Genomic DNA, 21,272 nt, shown 5'->3' with positions numbered 1-21,272 from the left:
GTTTTTTTGCAAGCTGGGAGGGGGTTGTAGGGTGTGGAGTCATGAGGTTGGTGAAGCTGGGAGGGGGTTACAGGGTGTCTTTTACAAAGTCCAATGGCCTTGTCAATTGAGACCTGAATAAGAAACAATAGAGAATGTCTCAAAGTTAAGTAGGTGCAGGGTTTATCATTTTTTCCTCTTTTCATCATCTTCCAGCTATTTTAGGTTTTCCAATTCTGGAAGGCCCCCTAGAGGTGTACGTGTGGTTCATGGGGGTCGCCATGCCATCCACCGCACGGTCAGACCTTAAACCGGCAAAATCATAAACCATGCATGGAGGGTTACACGTTGATTTTGGCCTAAAAGGGTGGGTTATCTTAGAAGTGGTGTATAGGTCATAGGTATAGAAGATTTTGATTTGCAATTGGTTAAGGAGACAAAGCTTTGTCTAAAAATTTGAGATCAGCAGAAAAGAATGTTAGCTCTGGCTCATGGGTATAACCTTCTTAAGGTCCCTCAGAAAGAAATTTAGAACAAAGAATGGTAGTCAGAGTTCAGTCCCCAATTCTTCTATATCTGAGGTTTCTGTGCTGACAGATCCTTTTGGTGGGGGCTCAGGTTTCTGAAAAGCAACTGGAGACATGTTAAGATGCTATCTTTAGTTTCTGTAGGGAAGCAAACATTCTTGTGACTCTAACCCTTGGCTATTTTTGTTGTTGTTGTTGTTGTTAGAAATGGGGTCTCTGTTGCCCAGACTGTTCTTGAACCCCCGTATCCTCAAGTGATCTTCCCTCCTTGGCCTCTCAAACAGTTGGGATTACAGATGTCGGCCACCATGCTGGGCCAGCTTGGCTGTTGTTACTATTACCTGCTTGTTTATCAAGTTTCACATTTATTTTTCAGGGCTAGCTAGGTGCTTGAAGTTTCCCTTGAAATAACTCAAGATCTTCCTTTATTTCTATGCTTAAGGTCCCTGGTTCATACCAATTCCCTGTTTTTTTGTCACTCCTCAATCTTATGGGGTACTGGGGTGCTGACTGCTCTGCCTACTTCCTGTTGAATTGGGACAAAGATTGGGGACTAGGATATGAGGATAGTAAGTTTCTAGCACAGAATTCAAGGTATCCATGAGTCCCAGGCATGGCACCATGGTGCTGAGCTGTCATTATTTGTATTGGTCACTGCTTTATTACATTTTAACACACATTTGATTATGATGTAAAGCATAAGAAAAATTAGCAAGATTGATATGCGTAACTTTAGCAATCCAGAACACATGGATTGTATTCCATGAGGAATCCAAGAAAATAAAGAAGAAAATCATTCCTTAGGGAAAGTCAGGGATACCTGTTGTAATCAAGTGACTTGTTCTCTAATTTATCTTAGATGAGTTTCTACCTTAGCAGATTCATTTATATAAGTACAGCATGTGGTATTTGCAACCATACACACTCCTCCTTGCTTGGCTAAGATGTAATCTGAGGCTATCCTATTATCTAAGACACCTGAGCCAATGAATTAATTCTTTTCTCCGAAGCAGCTACTGCTGCTGAAGTTTCCTTAGCAAGAATTCCTAAAGGGAGAGATTTCTAATCATGTGCTCATAGGACACCACTCCTCACCAAGGTAGCAGTCCATCCAAAGAAATACGCAGCTCCATCTTTTTAGTACCAGGGCAAGAATATATTTGTATTGGACTTGTTTCCTTTTTTTTTTTTGAGACAGAGTTTTGCTCTTATTGCCCAGGCTGGAGTACAAAGGTGTGATCTTGGCTCACTGTAACTTCTGCCTCCCAGGTTCAAGCAATTCTCCTGCCTCAGCCTCCCAAGTAACTGGTATTACCGGCATGCACCACCATCACCTGAGTAAATTTTTTGTATTTTTTTAGTAGAGAGAGGGTTTCTCCATGTTGGTCAGGCTGGTCTCCAACTCCCAACCTTAGGTGATCTGCCCACCTCAGCCTCCCAAAGTGCTGGGATTACAGGTATGAGCCACCACATCTGGCCTTGTTTACTTGAGTTAATTTACTTGGAACTAAGATCTGAGGCTTCTGACATGTTTAAAGAGTAGGCTTCTAAGGAGGGAGTAGGGCCCTTGCTCCTTTCAAGAGGCAAAATCAAGTAAGCCTTTTTTTTTTTTTTTTTTTTTTGAGACAGAATCTCGCTCTGTTGCCAGGTGCCAGGCTGGAGTGCAGTGGTGTGATCTCGGCTCACAGCATCTTGCCTCCTGGGTTTAAGCAGTTCTCCTGCCTCAGCCTCCCAAGTAGCTGGGACCATGCCCAGCTAATTTTTGTATTTTAGTAGAGACAGGGTTTCACCATGTTGGCTAGGATGGTCTCGATCTCTTGACCTTGTGATCTGCCTGCTTTGGCCTCCCAAAGTGCTGGGATTACAGGCGTGAGCCTCCGTGCCCAGCTGTAAGCCTTTTAAATAGAGGTAGAGTCTCATTATTTCTGGCAAATTTACTTGAGATGGCTTCAAGTGAAGGGACTTCAAAAATAAGGAATTCTTTTATATAATATTCTGGAAGGGGCCCTCGGAATATGACAACTGAAGGAACTCGAGTATTATTGTTCTATTAACTGGGTCGGATGATGCATCTGTAGGTTACCTGTCTGTCATTCTGAGAAATTCTAATTATAAAATTGCTCTTTTAATTTGGGTGGATGAAAGCCCACAAGGAATCGTAACAAAAAGGCAATTATGTTTATAGTTCAGTGTGATCACCTGAAGTAATTAAGACCCCAGGGCAGCACACGGAATTTGCTTAGCCAGTAGTAGACAGAGAAAATAAGAAAAGTGGCCAGGTGCGGTGGCTCACGCTTGTAATCCCAGCATTTTAGGAGGCAGAGGTGGGCGGATCACTTGAAGTCAGGAGTTAGAGACCAGCCTGGCCAACATAACATGGTGAAACCCTATCTCTACTAAAAATGCAAAAATTAGCCCAGCCTGGTGGTGCTGCATGCCTGTAATCCCAGCTACTAGGGAGGCTGAAGCAGGAGAATTGCTTGAACCTGGGAGGAGGAGGTTGCAGTGATCCAAGCTCACGCCACTGTACTCCAGGCTGGGCTACAGAGCAAGACTCCATCTAAAAAAAAAAAAAAAAAAGCGATGACAAATAATAGTGTAAGTATTTTAGTATTTCTAATTATTTATCTTTAGCAGTCTGTCTTCTGAATAGCAACTTGAGATCTGTCATTCTTTTTTTTTTTTTTCTTTTTTTTTTGAGACGGAGTTTTGCTCTTGTTAACCCAGGCTGGAGTGCAATGGTGCGATCTCGGCTCACCGCAACCTCCGCCTCCTGGGTTCAGGCAATTCTCCTGCCTCAGCCTCCTGAGTAGCTGGGATTACAGGCATGCGCCACCATGCCCAGCTAGTTTTTTGTATTTTTAGTAGAGACGGGGTTTCACCATGTTGACCAGGATGGTCTCGATCTCTCGACCTCGTGATCCACCCGCTTCGGCCTCCCAAAGTGCTGGGATTACAGGCTTGAGCCACCGTGCCCGGCTGAGATCTGTCATTCCTAGGAGTGTGCCACCTTTCCAGGTTTGGATGGTGAGGACCGTAATGTTCTTTATGGTGCAGTTCCTTTTTTTGTTGTGTTCACAGAGCTAGGGCCAGAAGACTCATGGGGAACCTGCTTAACCTGGGAATGGTGGATCTATGGTTTGGCTTTTGCCAGTTTTACTTAGGAATGAGTCATCAGTAGTACCTCATATGGTTCCATCCAGGATGAAGTTTATCTTAAACCAGTTTTCTTAGAGTCTGGAGAGTAGTCAGTTGAGATGTCCAGATATTAGACTCAAAGCATCGTCAGTTAAAATGGAAAATGCCAGCAGCAATCTGATGTTTCCTTCTTCTGTAAGTCAATTTACAGGGACTCAGGAAAGAGGTAGTAGCAATTTTAATGAGTTCAGGTGAGAAAAATAGAAGAAACGTTATTGAAGACTTGTAGCCAGGAAGGAATTCAGGATTTAGTTCAAATAGAATCTCATGAACAATGGACAAGACTAGCATCTAATAACTGGTATACTCTAGTTTCCTTCTGAAACATAATTTTTCTTTATCCAGTCTCCCATTTCAACCAAAGACAACTTACAATAGGACCAGTTTACTTGTTAAACAAGTTCGAGTCTTATTATACTTTGCCTAATTATTTGCATGAAGCGCAGCAAGAATAGTTACTGGCTATATAGGCTCCTTTTAAATTGGCCTGGCTGGAATGTTTTTTATAAGAAATCTCAGATTAGACTTTTAAAAACCTTGTGAACCAAGCCAATTTGTGTGTGCCTGTAGATATCTTTATGAATTGGTGACTTCTCTTTATGATGCCCCAAATGTCTTGAGGTTCCTGGGTCTGTCAGAAAGTTACATACTTTGGCTCATGCTAATCGCAGCACTTTGGGAGGCTGAGGTGGGAGGAGCGCTGGAGCCCAGGAGTTGAACAGCTACGCAATGTAGTGAGACCCTTTCTCTAAAAAATTTTTTTTTAATTAGCTGAGCAGGGTGGCACGTGACCACAGGCTACTTGGGAGGCTGAGATGGGAGGATTGCTTGAGCCCAGGAGATAAAGGATGCAGTGAGCTGTAATTGCACCACTGCACTCCAACCTAGGCAGCAGAGTGAGACCTTGTCTCAAAAAAAAAAAAAAAAAAAAAGTGAAAAGAAAAGGTGACATATTTTACTTAGAGCAAGGTCAGGAACATAGGGGCTTGTTATTGGCTCTATAAAGTTAACCTCAGTTCCTCTATGCAGTCTAGTTATATCTTAAAATATGCCATTTCAGTCAAACCCCTGGTAAAATAACCAGTGTCTCTACTTGTATCTTCTTATAAGAGAAAATAGATTCTTACTGAATTTATGCAAATAAGTATATTGCTATATATTAAGACTACTCAAACATAGTTTCCAAATATTGGAGTATTAACAACAACAAACAAGACTGAGACAAGAGTTTCAATTGATAAAGGTTTATTTAGCCAAAATTCGAGGATGTACCCTGGCAGAACACAGCTCACAGCAGCATGTGTGACCTGTGCTTTTCCAAAGACGGTTTTGGGAACGCAGTATTTAAAGGGGAAAGAGCAAGCAAAAAGGGAAAATAAGGGAGGGAGGCCAGACAGTAAGGCAAGTGGCACATGGTTACAATCTTATTAGTGCTCAATAAATCTATATTTTATGTAAAATAACATGTGAAAAGAGAAGGGAGTAGAGGAAAAAATCAGTTATAAAGTTGTCCCAGGGTAGGTAGTTGGGTGATTTCTAGTCTTGTTCTGTACCTGTGAAGATACAACTAGATGTAAGAAATGTCAATTGATAATTGACATTGTCAGTATGAGGTTTAACAGAACTCTGTTTTAGGTCTAGTTTATAGGGGGATATGTATTTTGAAAGATTTAGGGGCTCACAAGGAATTTCTTTGGTAAGTCATTCATTAGCCAAACTGATAATTCAAAGATTTCAAAAAGTAAAACCCTTTACTGTTTGATAGAGAAGAACAGGCGTCCCCAAACTTTTTACACAGGGGGCCAGTTCACTGTCCCTCAGACCCTTGGAAGGCCACCACATACTGTGCTCCTCTCACTGACCACCAATGAAAGAGGTGCCCCTTCCTGAAGTGCGGCAGGGGGCTGGATAAATGGCCTCAGGGGGCCGGCCCCCCGGGCCATGCTTTGGGGATGCCTGGATAAGCTTACTTTTCCAAACAATCATGAAACCTGATAAAGACAGCAGGAGGCCAATTGAATCTGTTTTTCTCTCTCCCCCTTTTAATTTTTTTGGAGTTTACTAAAAAGGTAAACAAATCTTTTATTACCTCCTACTAATATTACAGGAAAATCTCATTCAAAAAAGAAAACTTAATTTTATCATTGCATTAGTGTGTTATTAATGCTAAAGCTAATTTTAATAAAACCTTATAAAGAAATCCAATTTCAGTTTTGACCGCAAAAGATAAGTCTTTTATTTAAAAACTGTATATAATTTTTATTAAAGAGCAGATCAGTGCTCCAAGAAAACTGTTACTTTGACACAGTAGCCCAGACTCTGGCCTTGCATCCATCTACTTTTGATATTAATGTTTAATTTTTTAAAAAATAATCTCTTTTTAATTTTAGCCAACTTAAGCATACACAGAATTCCTTTCACAAGATCAGTCTTTCACAAGCCTTTTACAGTTTTGTCCTATCATTTTAACTTGACAAAAGTTTAGTTTTTTCCCGTGATCACTTTGACTGTACAGAGTTCTCTCTTGTGTAAAAGAAAAAATTATGCTCAAATGCTCTTTATATTTTACTTTTCCTTTAACAAAAAAACATTCCTGGGTGGTTGAGGTGGCTCATGCCTGTAATCTCAGCACTTTGGGAGGCTGAGGTGGGCGGATCATTTGAGTCTAGGAGTTCAACAACCCCGGCCAACATGGAGAAACCCCATTTCTACTAAAAATACAAAAATTGGCCAGATATGGTGGTATGTGCTGCCTGTTGTTCCAGCTACTTGGGAGGCCAAGGCAGGAGAATTGCTTGAACCCGGGAGGCAGCGGCTGCAGTGAGCTGAGATTGCGCCACTATACTCTAGCCTGGGCAACAGAGTGAGACTCTGTCTCAAAAAAAAAAAAAAAAAAAAAAAAAAATAAATAAATAAAGGCACATTCCCATACCTTTTTATAACCTTTAAAATAAAAAACATATTCTATTTTCTTTACATCTTTTGCATATAGAATTGGTTTTCTTTTTCTTTTTTTTTTTTTTTTTGAGATAGGATCTGGCTCTGTCACCCGGGCTGGAGTCACCTCCCCTCCCCAACTCAAGTGATTCTTGTGCCTCCGCCATCCAAGTAGCTGGGATTAGAGGCATGTGTCACCACACCTGGATAATTTTATATTTTTAGTAGAGATGGGGTTTTGCCATATTGGCCCAGGCTGGTCTTAAACTCCTGGACTCAAGTGATTTGCCTGGTTTGGCCTCCCAAAGTGTTGGGATTACAGGTGTGAGCCATTGTGCCCAGCCACAATTGCTTTTCTTGTGTCTAGATGTCCTTTATTTATAAGCTAGTTTGGTATCATAGATAACATAAAGACATATGTATGCATTCATAAACAAATGTAAACAAAGGCCCTACAGCCTTGATTTTAAAACTAGCCATGTGACTGGCAAAACTCACTAGTTCAAAAGGACAGCTGGATTCAAATTATGCCTCTGTAAATGGAAGAAGTCAAAATCTACTTGTCTCACATGTCTCAAGTCCTCACCAACCCCTAGAGGAAGCAAGCTATATCGCAAAGCCTAAAAATCTTTTACTTTAAGAAGGAGCTTAGGCCATGCTAGAGGAAGATGAAAAATAGATACTATAGTAACACAAAACCATAGGAATTTACCATAGTATTTTATAAGGTTAGTTTTTCCATAATAAAAAGTAATTTCTCTTGATTTGCAGTAGCTTTGAAGTATAAAAAAGAAAAAAAAAGTAATTTCTGGTACCTCCAAAAGCCAAAGAGATCAGGTAATACGGTGCAAAAGAGAGGAGAGTTTTGGATCTGAGAGCATGCTGACCATTTACAATTAATGGGATTTCCAGAGGAAAAACAGGCTCCTCCCAAAGAAGAGTGTGGCACCTCTTCTGTTTTCTTTAAGGGATCCCAGGGTATTACAAAAAATTTTGGTCCTCTCATCTGGCATCAAGAGTGGCAAGAGGAAGGGATGTCAGCAGAAGTAAATGGAGAAGCAAAAGATGTACACGTGTGTAGCAGGGGTTTAAGGAGAGAAATTTAGTAAACTGAGAAATTTACTCAGAGAGAGAACAGAGGCCTTGAAACTAGATAGATAGATAGATACAACTATAGAGGATAAATATACATAGTTATATATGTATATATAATATATAGTTTAAGGCCTCATAAATGTGTTATACATAATTATGTATGTAAAAGTATGTCATACAGTTAATAGTTACGTAATTTTACATATATTGTTATATATATAGTTATATATACATAGGCACAAATTTATGAAACTATATAGTTTTAAGGCCTCATATATGTTGTATATGTAGTTATGCATATATAGTTATATGTCATACAGTTATAGTTATATAATTTTATATGCTTAGTTTTATATATATATACATACCCACAAGTATGGCCTAAATAGTAGTTTTAATTAGACTTTTGACTGTAGAGTTCTTAAAAAAAATCCTTTCAAATCTCTTATCAGATTTTTAGCTGGGACAAACAGTTGCTATTTCTGGCTTTTGAACTCTTTTTACCCCAAAGGTATTCTCCCCCCGTGAAACTAATAAGTGTTAGCCAGGGTTATGACTTCAACAAGGACACATGAGGTCTAAAAAGAGGTAGAAAGCAGTCTTCAAAAGATTCAGAACTAGCCCAAAGGCAGCTAAAAGAAAGGAAAATTTTGTCAGCCATAAATGGAGTAGAGAACACATTTCTATTTGGCCATATTCTCCAGAGCCTCAGTTTCTCAGCTGACCTTCGACACACAAAACCTGTGCCAATAGACATAACAGAAAACCCACTTACTACCCCACCCCTATGGAGGACAGGAAATCAAAAGCTGCTCCTTCGTAATGAAGGAGGCAAAGCTTTCTTCAAGGGCGCATGGTCCAATGTTCTCAGAGGCATGGGTGGTGCTTTTGTACTTGTCTTGTATGATGAAATCAAGAAATACACATAAGTTATTTCCTGGGAATTTTCCCCCTGTGAACAGGCATGTTGTATTATATAAGGTATCTTGAGCATTCTTGGCAGACTCCTGGCTGTCAATTTATCTGTGGCAACTATTTACTGGTTGAAAATGGAAAGCAATAATATTCATCTGACCAGTTTTCTCTTAAAGCCATTTCCATGATGATGATGATGGGACTCAATTATATTTTTTATTTCAGTCACTCCTGAGAAATAACAAATTTGGAGAAATAAAAATATCTAAAATAAAAAAAAAAGAAGAAAAAAAGATCAATAAATGACAGAAATCACATAAATATCAAACCAAAAAATGACGTGTTTCCTGGAAATTCAACCCAGGCAGCCTCAGTGCTTTACCACTACTGTTGCTGGAGGGGATCTAAAGCAGGCAGTTTTGAGCTTGCAAAGGATTTTAACCTTGTTTTAGGTGAGATATTTGCTCTTTAACTTAGTCAAATGAATTCTCAAGACTAGTTGTAACACTATTAAGTGTCCTTTGTAAAACCTGTTTAGAAAGTTACTTTTTTTTTTTTTTTTTGTAAAATCAATTGTTTAGAGAGATGCCTAAGATTTTTTTAAAATTTAGGGTCCAGTTTGAAGGTTTCCCATTAAGACTACTTTTTTTAGTCTTTAGACTCTATCTGGAGTCTAAAGAATGTTGTGGCCAAGCAGTACTGCAATAAAAAAAAAAATTTTTTTTTTCCTTGGGCCCAAATCTAAAAATGGCCTAGTTCTGCAGAATGCACCCTTAATGGGCTACAAAAGAAATAGAACTTACGTTTCTCAAATGAAACAAAAGCCTGGAAGGCATTAAAGGTTTGTCATAAAACCTTGGTGACAAACCTTTAATGCCTTGGCTAGGTGTTAAGTATTAAATAGATTTGAGAAGTTACAATCAAAATGTGATTTTTGAAGGTTTCGATCTTCAGCTCTGGGGTATCTCCCATTAAATGCATTCTAAATGCTAAAGCAAGGCCAGATTTCCTGTGCTGAAAGGAAAAATGCTATGGAGCTATCACCCATGAACCCACCACTTTGCCAAAAGACGTCTTCTCAGGTGATTTGTTTTTAATGCTGAGAAAGTAAAAGCACCACAGGACAATGATGACTGGTTGCCCACCAAATACATGGATCTGTCTGAATAAAATAATTTAGGCAGCTGCTGAATTGGGCCTGAGGGTGGCTGTGGCCAGGGACAAAACTGGCCTTTTGTCCCTTTGTGGTTGCCAAATGTTTAGAGAACCTAACCAGAGCCTCCTCACTCAATGCAATAAGGCTGGATATCCACACCAAGATTTTTTTTTTTTTCTTTGCAATGTCATGAAGCAGAACTTATTATTTATATTTTATACATAAAGAAAATTAAAATAAGTGCTGATAAATAATTTGTGTGAAGCTACAGAGTAAGTACAAAGATGAAATTCACATCCTCTTTTGTCTGATTATAAAGGCTATGTCCTTTATATATATATATATATTTTTACATCCAACTGTTTACAGCAGCTTTATTTATACTTTTTTTTTTTTTTTTTTTTTTTTTTTTTAAGAATAAAGAAGAGGAAGAAAGAGAAAGAGGAAGAGGGAGAGAGGATGGGGGTATTGCTTTATTGCCCGGGCTAGAATGCAGTCTAAATATGGGTATGTCTATAATTGTCCTTAATAATGGGGACATGAAAGAAAATGAGGGAAGAGAATAGCAAACAAGGAGCCAACCAAGATTTCTTTTAAACTTCTAAGTTGATATGATGTGGTACTGATAAGAGTGTATCAGAAGAGAGAGATCCAAGATGGCTGATCACTAACAGCTCGGGATTGTAGCTCCCACTGAAAGCGCAAAGAATGAGAGGACGCCACACCTTCACATGAATTCTTGTTGCTCACGCACCAGGAGATTCCCAGTGGAGGAGCCCCACGGGTCGCCAGCGCGACTCTTGTGACCGGCGAGGCGGTTTTGCCGGCGCCTTGGAGCGACAGTTCTTGGTGCAGAGTCGGAAAAGCACCATCAATCTTAACGCCGCTGATTTGGTCGGTGCAGTGGGTTGCTCAGATTTCGGCGCTGAGAATCAGTAAGTTGGACGTCCACTCAGAAACCTAATTACAAAGACGGTGAATTGAAAGACCACAGATGGATAAATTTATAACGAAGGGAGGAAAACGGCCAAAAAAGGCTGAGAATGCCCAAGATCAGAACGCCTCTCCCTGAGCGGGGGATCACAGTTCCTCATCAGCAACGGAACAAGGCTTGATGGAGAACGAGTGTGTTCCAATTACAGAAGCAGACTTCAAAATGTGGATAATGAGAAACTTCTGTGAATTAAAAGAACTTGTTTTAACCCAATCTAAAGCAACTAAGAACTTCGAAAAAAGATTTGACGAAATGTTAATAAGAATACACAATTTAGAGAGGAATATAAGTGAATTGATGGAGCTGAAAAACACAATAGGAGAACTTCGTGAAGTATGCACAAGTTTTAACAGCCGAATTGATCAAGCAGAAGAAAGGATATCAGAGGTCGAAGACCAACTCAATGAAATAAAACAAGAAGACAAGATTAGAGGAAAAAGGATAAAAAGGAACGAGCAAAGTCTCCAAGAAATATGGGACTATGTGAAAAGACCTAATCTACGCTTGATAGGTGTACCTGAATGTGACGAAGAGAATGAATCCAAGCTGGAAAATACGCTTCAGGACATTATTCAGGAAAATTTTCCCAGCCTAGTAAGGCAGGATAATATTCAACTCCAGGTAATACAGTGAACACCACAGAGGTATTCCTCAAGAAGAGCAACTCCAAGGCACATAATCGTCAGATTCAACAGGGTTGAAATGAAGGAGAAAATACTAAGGGCAGCCAGAGAGAAAGGTCAGGTTACCCACAAAGGGAAGCCTATCAGACTTACAGCAGATCTCTCAGCAGAAACCCTACAAGCCAGAAGAGAGTGGGGGCCAATATTCAACATCCTTAAAGAAAAGAACTTTCAACCCAGAATTTCACATCCAGCCAAACTAAGCTTCACAAGTGAAGGAAAAATAAAGTTTTTTGTGAATAAGCAAGCACTCAGAGATTTCATCACCACCAGGCCTGCTTTACAAGAGCTTCTGAAAGAACTACTACACATATGAAAGGAACAAACAGTATCAGCCTTTCTAAAAAAATTATCAAAAAGAGCATCAATATAATGAAGAATTTACATCAACTAATGGACAAAATAGCCAGCTAATGGCAGTATTAAACTCACATATATTATTATTAATTCTAAATTTAAATTGACTAAATCCCCCAATCCAAAGACAGGCAATTTGAATAAAAAACTAAGACCCATCAGTATGCTGCATCCAGATCCATCTCACATTCAAGGATACACAAAGACTCCAAACAAGGGATGGAGAAAGATTTACCAACCAAACAGAGAGCTAAAATAAATAAATAAAAAGCAGAAGTTACAATTAAGCAACAAAGATCAAAAGAAGCAAAGAAGGACATTATATAATGATAAAAGGATCAATGCAACAAGAAGAAGAGCTAAAGATCCTAAATATATACGCACCCAATACAGGAATATGCAGACATACAAGACATAAAGAGACTTAGACTCCCACATAGTAATAGTGGGAAACTTCAACATTAATATTAGACAGATCAATGAGACAGAAAATTAACAACGATATTCAGGACTTGAACTCAGATCTGGAACAAGTAAATGTAATTAACATTTATAGAACTCTCCACTTTAAATATACAAAATATACACACCAAGATTTTTGCAGCAGTAGAAAGGAAGGCATGGTGTTTATTTATAGGGTGTCAAGCAAGGAGGACCAGATGACTAACCTGTAAATTCTGACCTTCCTGGTGATTTGTAGGTAACAGTTTTTAAAGGCAAGGGTAAATTTCAGGATAGGAAGAGTTCAGTCCCCAGTTTCTCCTTATCTGAGATCTATATGCCTGCAGATCCTTTTGGTGGGAGTCCAGGTTTCTGAAAAACAACTGAAGAGACAGATGTTAAGATGTTACCTTTAGTTTTTGTAGGGAAGCAAATGGTCTCCTGACTCTAACTTCGTTGGCTGTTTTTAAGTTACTATTACTTTCTTACTTATCAAGTTGCATGCACATTTACTTTCCGAGGCTAGCTACGTGCCAGAAATTTCCCTTGAAAGAACTCAAGGTTTTCCTTTATTTCTGTGCTTGAGGGCCCACAGGCCCTTAAGAGGTGTCCCTATTCTGTTCCAGCTTTAGGAATCTGGAATTTATATATGTTGAGTGTAAGGTAGACATGGCTATTTTTTCTCACTAAACGAATAGCTTATTGTTTCAGCATCATTTGTTGAGTCATGGTAGTAAATGGCATTGTAACAATATTATATACACTGCTCTGTTTTAGAACCTATTCTCTTTCATTGATCTGTTGGTGTTCCTGTTGGTAGTTCAGTTTCATTTCAGTCACCTTAGAAGTCTTTATTTTTATTTTTATTTGTTAGGGTTTGTTTCTGAGATAGAGACTCACTCTGTTACTCAGGCTGCAGTGCAGTGGCACAGTCTTGGTTCACTCTGCCTCCTGGGTTGAAGCGATTCTTGTGCCTTAGCCTCCCTAAGTAGTTGGGATTACAGGCGTGCACCATCCTGCCTGGCTAATCTTTGTATTTTTAGTAGAGACAGGGTTTAACCATGTTGGGCAGGCTGATCATGAACTCCTGGTCTCAAGTGATCTGCCTGTCTCAGCTGGAATTACAGGCATAAACCACTACAGCCAGCCTAAAGACTGTATTTTTATACCTGGTAAGGCAGTTCCGTCTCCTTGTTCTTTCTTTTCAAAATGTTATTGGCATTTTTGTATGTTTTTGTTCGCATGAATTTTAGAATCAATATGTCAAGTTTTAGAATCAATATGTCAAGTTCACAAAAAAATCTTGTTGGGATTTTTTTAATGAGAATTGCCTTGAATTTATAGATTAATTTGGGAGAAGAATTGGTATCTTTATAATATTGGATGTTCCCACCCACTTATATAGTATGACTATTTAATGAGGTCTTTAATTTCACCTGTAAAGTTTTCTAGTTTTCCTAATGTTGGCTGTGTTGAGTAGTATTGAAAAGAATGTGTTCTAGTGTCATGCTACCTAGAGTCAGTTCCTACTAAGCCGCAATGAAGTTGGGCAAATAACACCTTTTTTTGTGCTTTAGTTTCCTCATCCATAAAATGGGAATAATAACTCATTAGGATTATTATGAAGATTAACTGGGTCAAGACATAAGTTGATACATTTAAAATGTGAGCGATTATTAGGTATATCTATGCATTTTATAGTTTCTATTGCTTTCATCAAAGGGATTTAAAAAACATCTTACGTTTGATGTCTAGGAAAGGTACTGATTTTTGTCTATAGTTCTTTGATTTTGCGTAATTTGCTGAACTCTATTTAGTAGTAATAGTTTTGGGGTTTTAAAATGCGTAAACACGTGAGAGATACTCAGAATAAGTTGGCTTTGAATTCCAGCTTATACAACATCTTTAACAAAGAACAGTAAATTTTCAGAAAAGTGTCAAGACGGAGAAAAAGGACTTTTGAGTCTGTAGTGGCAGCAATTTGTAGAAAGGCAAATAAATGGCAGGCAAACTAATTAGTTTGCCTAATTAGTAAACTTGTTAATGTGGATTCCTTTGGTGTCATTTCCAGACTAATAAGGTCTAAAGTTGTATTCAGTGGTTAACTTGTGTTCTTGGTAAAAAGGTGGTGGGTTGTTGTCGTTGGAGTAAATTTAAGAGCTTTCCTGTATCTGCTTTTTAATTGCCTTCAGTTCAACAATCCTTAATGCCAAGGAGGCATATTCTGAGGTGGCATATTGCAGTCTCCCACAGTTGACTATTTGGCACAGAAGTACATGGACTGACTGGCCAAGTTATTATAGAGTGAAGGCCTTTAACTATCATTTTTAAAACCTCGAAAACTGGTAATATTTGATATATACAAAAGAAAATAGGCAGCTTCTTTGTAAGCGGTGAATGACAAATCCAAAACTTATCAATTTAAGAACTAGGATCTACTTCTGGTGTTCTTGATCATTTTAATCCATCTGTATTTTTACATGTTGCCCTGCCTTCCCACCCCAACAAGTATTTTTTTTTTTTTTTTTTTTTTTGAGACAATGTTTTGCTCTTGCTTAGGCTGGAGTGCGGGCTCACTGCAACCTCCGCTTCCTGGGCTCAAGCCATCCTCCCACCTCAGCCTCTGGAGTAGCTGGGACTATAGACGCACCATCCCCATCTAATTTTTGTACTTTTTGTGGAGATGGGGTTTTGTCATGTTACCCAGGCTGATCTTGAACTCCTGGACTCCAGCAATCTGCCTGCCTTGGCCTCCCAAAGTATGGGGATCACAGGCACAAGTCACTGTGCCTCGGCCCTGTATAGCGTTTTGTGTTTATCATTCCTTTGCTTAAAAAAGTTTTATCGTTTATATTTGTATACCTAAATAATACGCTGTTTACTTTTGCTTGTTTTTGACATTATATTAATGGTACTCATACAGTTCTTTTTTTGTGACTTGGTTTTTTCACTTATGTTTTTAGGCTTAACCACTGTTGTAGTTTGTTGCTGAATTATGTATTTCCCTGTGTTGCAATATTCCACTGTGAAGAAAATTTTCATTTTATGAATATACCACAGTTTTTCTGTTCTGCTGTCAGTAGACGTTTGGATTGCTTCCAGTTTAAATAATTGAGCTTATTGTCCTGAGACTCTCTCTGCTCTTATTTATTGATCTGGAGCTTAGGCTTTTTCTGGGGTTTCCTGGGAAAAACCAGTATTTTACCACATGTTTATAGGTGTATGGTTTTCTGGCTGTTTTCTCCATTAATTTGATCAAATTTGCATAATATCTTCTAATGATTTATAAAAATTTATGATCTGCTAACAGTGTCCTTTCCTGTTTTCTGTCATCATTTTATTCTCACAAACCAAAATAAATAAGTTATTTTTTTTTTTTTAGACAGAATCTCATACTGTCACCCAGGCTGTAGTGCAGTGGCGAGATCTTGACTCACTGCAATCTCTGCCTCCTGGGTTCAAGCAATTCTCCTGCCTCAGCCTCCCAAGTGGCTGGGACTACAGGTGGGCACCACCATGCCCAGCTAATTTTTTTTTGTATTTGTAGTAGAGATGGGGTTTCATCATGTTGGCCAGGATGGTCTCGATCTCCTGACCTTGTGACCCACCCGCCTTGGCCTCCCAAAGTGCTGGGATTACAGGCATGAGCCACCATGCCCAGCCAAAAAATAGACTTTTTTTCTATCATTTATAGGTGATTATTTTAGATTATTTATTTGTTATATTTTGAGACAGGGTCTCACTTTTTCACCCAGGCTGGAGTGAAGTAGCTGAATCTGGGCTCACTGCAGCCTGGACCCCCTTGGACTCAAATCGTCTGGGACCACAGGCACATGCCACCACGCCTGGCTAATTTTTTTGTATTTTTTGTAGAAACAAGGTTTTGCTACCTTGCCCAGGCTGGTCTCGAACTGCTGAGCTCTAAATTGATTATATTATTTGAAAAACAGATAAATCCCAGTTTTCAATCTTCTCATCTTAGGCTTGAGGTTCCCTTCCTTGTCTTTCTTTGAATATTATTCTTAGTTTTTGCTTTTTATCGTCTTCTAGGATCTGCTTAAGTGTACCTTAAGGATCATCTTCAAGGATCTGCTTAAGTGTACCTTGTCTTAGACTATTTCCCTGACTGCTTTCTTCTTTCTTACATTCTTTATTTATCTGTCATTCTGTATTATACTGGTTTATCTCATTATTAGACAGTGAATGCCTGATGATGAGGAATTTGGTTTTTACTCTTTTTATCATTAATACAGCATGGTATCTGATATATAAAGAGTGCTAAATAAATGCCTATTGAAATACATGAAAAAATTAGTATAAATGGGGCTGGATGTGGTGGCTCATGCCTATAGTCGCAGCACTTTGGGGGGCCGAGGTGGGTGGATTGCTTGAGCCCAGGAGTTCAAGACCAGCCTGGGTAACATGGCAAACCCTGTCTCTAAAAAAAATACAAAAATTAGCCTGATATGGTGGCATGTGCCTGTGGTCCCAGCTACTCCAGAGACTGAGGTGGGAGGATTGCCTGAGCCCAGGAGGTTGAGGCTGCAATGAGCTGAGATTGTGCCACTGCACTCTAGCCTACACAACAGAGTGAGACTTTGTTTCAAAAAAAAAAAAAAAAAGAAAAAATTAGTGTAAATGGGAGTGGTCTGTAATAGACACCTAATCATCAAACTGGCACAGTGGTTTTGCAGATAAGAATCAGGAGCCTGGGCCGGGCATGGTGACTTATGCTTGTATTTCCAGCACTTTGGGAGGTCAAGGTAGGTGGATCATTTGAGGTCAGAAGTTTGAGACCAGCCTGGACAATATGGTCAAACCCCGTCTCTACTAAAAATACAAAAATTAGGTGGATGTGGTGGTGGGCACCTGTAGTTCAAGCTACTCAGGAGGCTGAGACAGGAGAATCACTTGAACCTGAGAGGTAGAGGTTTCAGTGAGCTGAGACTGCACCCCTGCACTCCAGCCTGGGCAACAGAGCAGGACTCCCTATCAAAAAAAAAAAAAAAACCACACACACAAAAAACCAAATCAAACAAACAAAAGAATGAGGAGGCTGACATCATGGCACATGCCTGTAATGCCAGCCACTTAGGAGACTGAGGTGGATTGCTTGAGCCCAAGAGTTTGAGACCTGACTGGGAAGTATAGCAAACTCCATCTCAATCTTCCTGCGGGGATACCAGTCTGGGGGGGATTTCATTTTCATAGAGATATAACCATTTTTCAGTTTATAAAAGCAGCTTTGAAGATGGATATGTCAAATATTTTATAGAAAAGAAAATCAGCAGTTTAATTTTATGTGATTTTGCTTTAATATTAATGCTTAGGCTGACATGACTGTTCTATATGTTGAGGGATGCATTTCTCTTAGGCTAAGTCTTCTGGTATGATAGAATGTTTACTTACAAACTGAGAAATAGGGGAGGCCTAGTGGTGGGTTGTATAATGTCTTTAACTAAAATGTGGTTTTTGAATAGGTAAATATATTTCTATAGTTCAAAATTTAAAAATACAAACGGTATATTATGAAGTATTCTTACCTTTGTTTCCCTCCAGCCGTTCAAAAACTGATTAACTTTTGGGATTCCTTCTCCAGAGCAACCAATTTTGTTGGTTTACAGATAGTGTTAGTTTTATGTGTGTGTGTGTGTGTGTGTGTGTGTGTGTGTGTGTATACACTTGGATTTTTTTTTTTTTAGCTCTAAGCTGACTACTTGTATGGGTGTAAAGAACAGCTGAATAGGCCAGGTGTGGTGGCTTACACCTGTAATCCCAGCACTTTGGGAGGCCTAGGAGGGCGGATAACCTGAGGTCGGGAGTTCCAAGACCAGACTGATCAACATGAAGAAGCCCCATCTCTACTAAAAATCCAAAATTAGCCAAGCCTGGGGGCGCATGTATGTAATCCCAGCTACTTGGGAGGCTGAGGCAGGAGAATTGCTTGAACCCAGGAGGTGGAGGTTGCTGTGAGCCAAGATTGTGCCATTGTACTCCAGCCTAGGCAATAAGAGTGAAACTCTGAACACACACATACATGCACACACACACACACACACACACACACCCTGAATCAAAATGTGTGATGATTATTTTTTTTTCCCCAGATACATCAAATTACAGAATGGCTTGCAGGCACTTTTGATTTCAGACCTAAGTAATATGGAAGGTAAAACAGGAAATACAACAGATGAAGAAGAAGAAGAAGAAGAAGAAGACGAAGAAGAAGAAGAAGAAGAGGAGGTGGAGGAAGAAGAAGATGATGATGAAGATTCTGGAGCTGAAACACAAGATGATGATGAAGAGGGTTTTGATGATGAAGATGAGTTTGATGATGAACATGATGATGATCTTGATACTGAGAATAATGAATTGGAAGAATTAGAAGAGAGGGCAGAGGCTAGAAAGAAAACTACTGAAAAACAGGTGCGAGTCATGTCTGTTTTCTTCTAATTTGGGAATTCTTTGGGACAGCTTCTAAACTCAAGCTTTATTTCTTAATGGCAAAAAGGAAGTATATATTTATCTTTTGGTCTTCAGTAAAGGTCTATTCTGTATCAGGATTACATTTTGAAAACATTTTGCTCTGATTATAAAAGTAATAAATGCTCATTATAGAAACTAATGGAATATAAAGAAAACAAAATTATAAATATCTCCCATAGCTATATGTCTCAGAGGTAATCAGCACTCAGAGGTATTTGAATTTATGCGTAGTTGTATACATTTTATGTTTTAAAAACAAATACTGGTTGATGAGGATCTGCAAAATTCTTAGCCTGGATTAGAGAAATAAGAGTATGTTACCCTTGGTAAGACTAGAAAAAGAAGAAGAAAATAATGGGGCTAGTGTGAACTCTTTACATGGGCTTAGGGCTCTGACAGTTATTGCATGGGTAGTTTTTATATAGATAATTGAGTTTGATTTAGCTCTTTTTATGAGAAAGCAAAGCTCTGGATAAATGAGTACTCTGGAAGAGTTGGAATAGAAACAGGGCAGTTGAGCTTATTTAATATATAACAACAGTCAGTGAATAGATAAACAGGGCTTGATAGGGAGAATTTCTTAATATCTTTTGAAGAATACCTCCAATTTTGTAGTAGGTAGTACCCAGAGGATAATTTTCGGAATGCTTACGGTGGAATTGACCAGCAAAAGTTGGTTAAAGCTAGTTTCTTGAATATTGATAATATATTCAGGATGGTACAGTTTACATACGAAGAGGCCAAGATGGGCAGATCACTTGAGTCCAGGAGTTCTGAGACCATCCTAGGCAACATGGTGAAACCGTGTCTCTGTAAAACATATTAAAAAAAAAAAAAAATTAGTCAGGTGTGGTGGCACATGCCTGTGATCCCAGCTACTTGAGAGGCTGCAATCACCTGAGCCTGGAGAGTCAAGGTTGCAGTGAGCTGTGATTGTACTACTGCATTCCACCCTGGCTGACAGAGTAAGATTTTGTCTCAAAAAAAAAAAAAAAAAAAAGTGGTCACCCTTAAAGATGTGAAGATTTGAGATATAAGTAGTAGGTATCATTTAATAGTCATTCTTCTTGGAAAAAATTATTTTTTTCAAAAGAAAGATTGTACCAGTTATTTTACTCAGTTGTTGGATTGAGTAATATTTTTAAGAAGCATTTTGCTGTTTAGTAAGATTATTAGTGATCCTGTTTTTGGGTAGCATGATAGGCCAAGTATTAAATAGTTTTAACTTGGAAAGCTTTAGAGATGGATACCAAAACACTTCGGGGGGAAAAAGGTATATACATGTCACTTGATAGTCTATATATAGTCTATATGCTAAGGCCTCTATGAACAGATTGGAAATTGATAGATTTGCTTTTAAATCTCGTGATTCCAAATAGAGCATTAATAAAAAGGAAGAAATTATAAAAGTCACAAAATGAATAGAACACTGACAGTCAGGAAACCTGGGTTCTAATTCTGGCTCGATTCCTGTCTTTCTATATGATTTTAGGTGTTTTCATTTTCTTTTCTTTCCCCCTCAATTTTAAAACAAGAATATAAATTCTAAGGCCCATTTTAGCTCTAAGCCTGACCATGTTATAACTTCTTAACTGAATGCTTCTCATGCATACATTTTTTTCTATATCTTTCCATCTATCTATAAGTAGCTTTTCCCATGATCTGATTTCTTTATATTTCCTATTAATTGACAAAACATTTTACAACTATTAAAAATTGTTTTGACAGCCATTTTTAATGTCAAGACGTTATAAAATACTTAACATTTATACAGCAATTGTGAATACCTTTGACAAATGAAGATATATGTTCAGCTTTTCTGGTACCCCTTTTTATTTTGCTGAGGTAGATCAAATTCTAAGTTTACCTTTTCTAGCAGCAAGGTCAGAGTCTAGTGATCATTTTAAAAATGGCTTAGATGCTACCTTTCTTTTCTGAGAACTCAGTGTGATGTAATCCTTATAAGATATTGACAGCTGATTTTATGGATTATCCTACTGGGAAAGTGGAACCTAAGTAGTTTGAGGACAAGATCAAATTGTTTTGATTCAAAAGCAGTGGGTTCACTAGTGAAGGGATCTTTGAAAGGAAAGATCCCATGATCGTAAGTGGTAGATGTTTATATTCATTGAATAACTTTCTGAAAAAAGGAAATAAAGTAGATTAGTCTTGGTAAGAGGTGGCTTAAGAGTGGTATAGGGCTTTGAAGTGGTTTTATGAACTAATTTTTATTTGAAAAATATGAACCTTGTTTAAGGTAAATATGAGAATTAATAAAGGAAGCGGGAAGAAAAGTATTTGATAGTTTTTTGGAGAATATTTACCTAATTAAGAAGTTTACTTTTCTGAGGCATCTTTTTTATCCCTCTCCATTTTCCTCCTCCCAAAGGAAGTTGTTCTTTATTTTAAAAGTTTGATAAATTAACAAGATTGAAATTTAAGTATGATATACACTGAATTAAGATTTGTTCAGGGCTTTCTTAATTCAATTCTCAAGTACGAAT

General features: G+C 38.4%; 1 protein-coding gene across 5 annotated transcripts in view; it reads left to right on the top strand.

The window, feature by feature from the left end:
- Positions 1 to 21,272, top strand: part of NRDC (nardilysin convertase) — a 110,226-nt gene that overhangs the window by 39,713 nt on the left and 49,241 nt on the right. For all 5 annotated transcript variants that reach the window (XM_003921562.4, XM_010349122.3, XM_003921561.4 and 2 more), the window contains exon 2: positions 18,390 to 18,708. In XM_003921562.4, coding sequence (XP_003921611.1) covers positions 18,390 to 18,708 — 319 coding nt within the window. The remainder of the gene's footprint in view (positions 1 to 18,389; positions 18,709 to 21,272) is intronic.

This window comes from Saimiri boliviensis, chromosome 11, assembly GCF_048565385.1.
Source record: "Saimiri boliviensis isolate mSaiBol1 chromosome 11, mSaiBol1.pri, whole genome shotgun sequence".
Taxonomy (NCBI): Eukaryota; Metazoa; Chordata; class Mammalia; order Primates; family Cebidae; genus Saimiri; species Saimiri boliviensis.
This window is presented reverse-complemented; position numbering and strand designations above follow the sequence as displayed.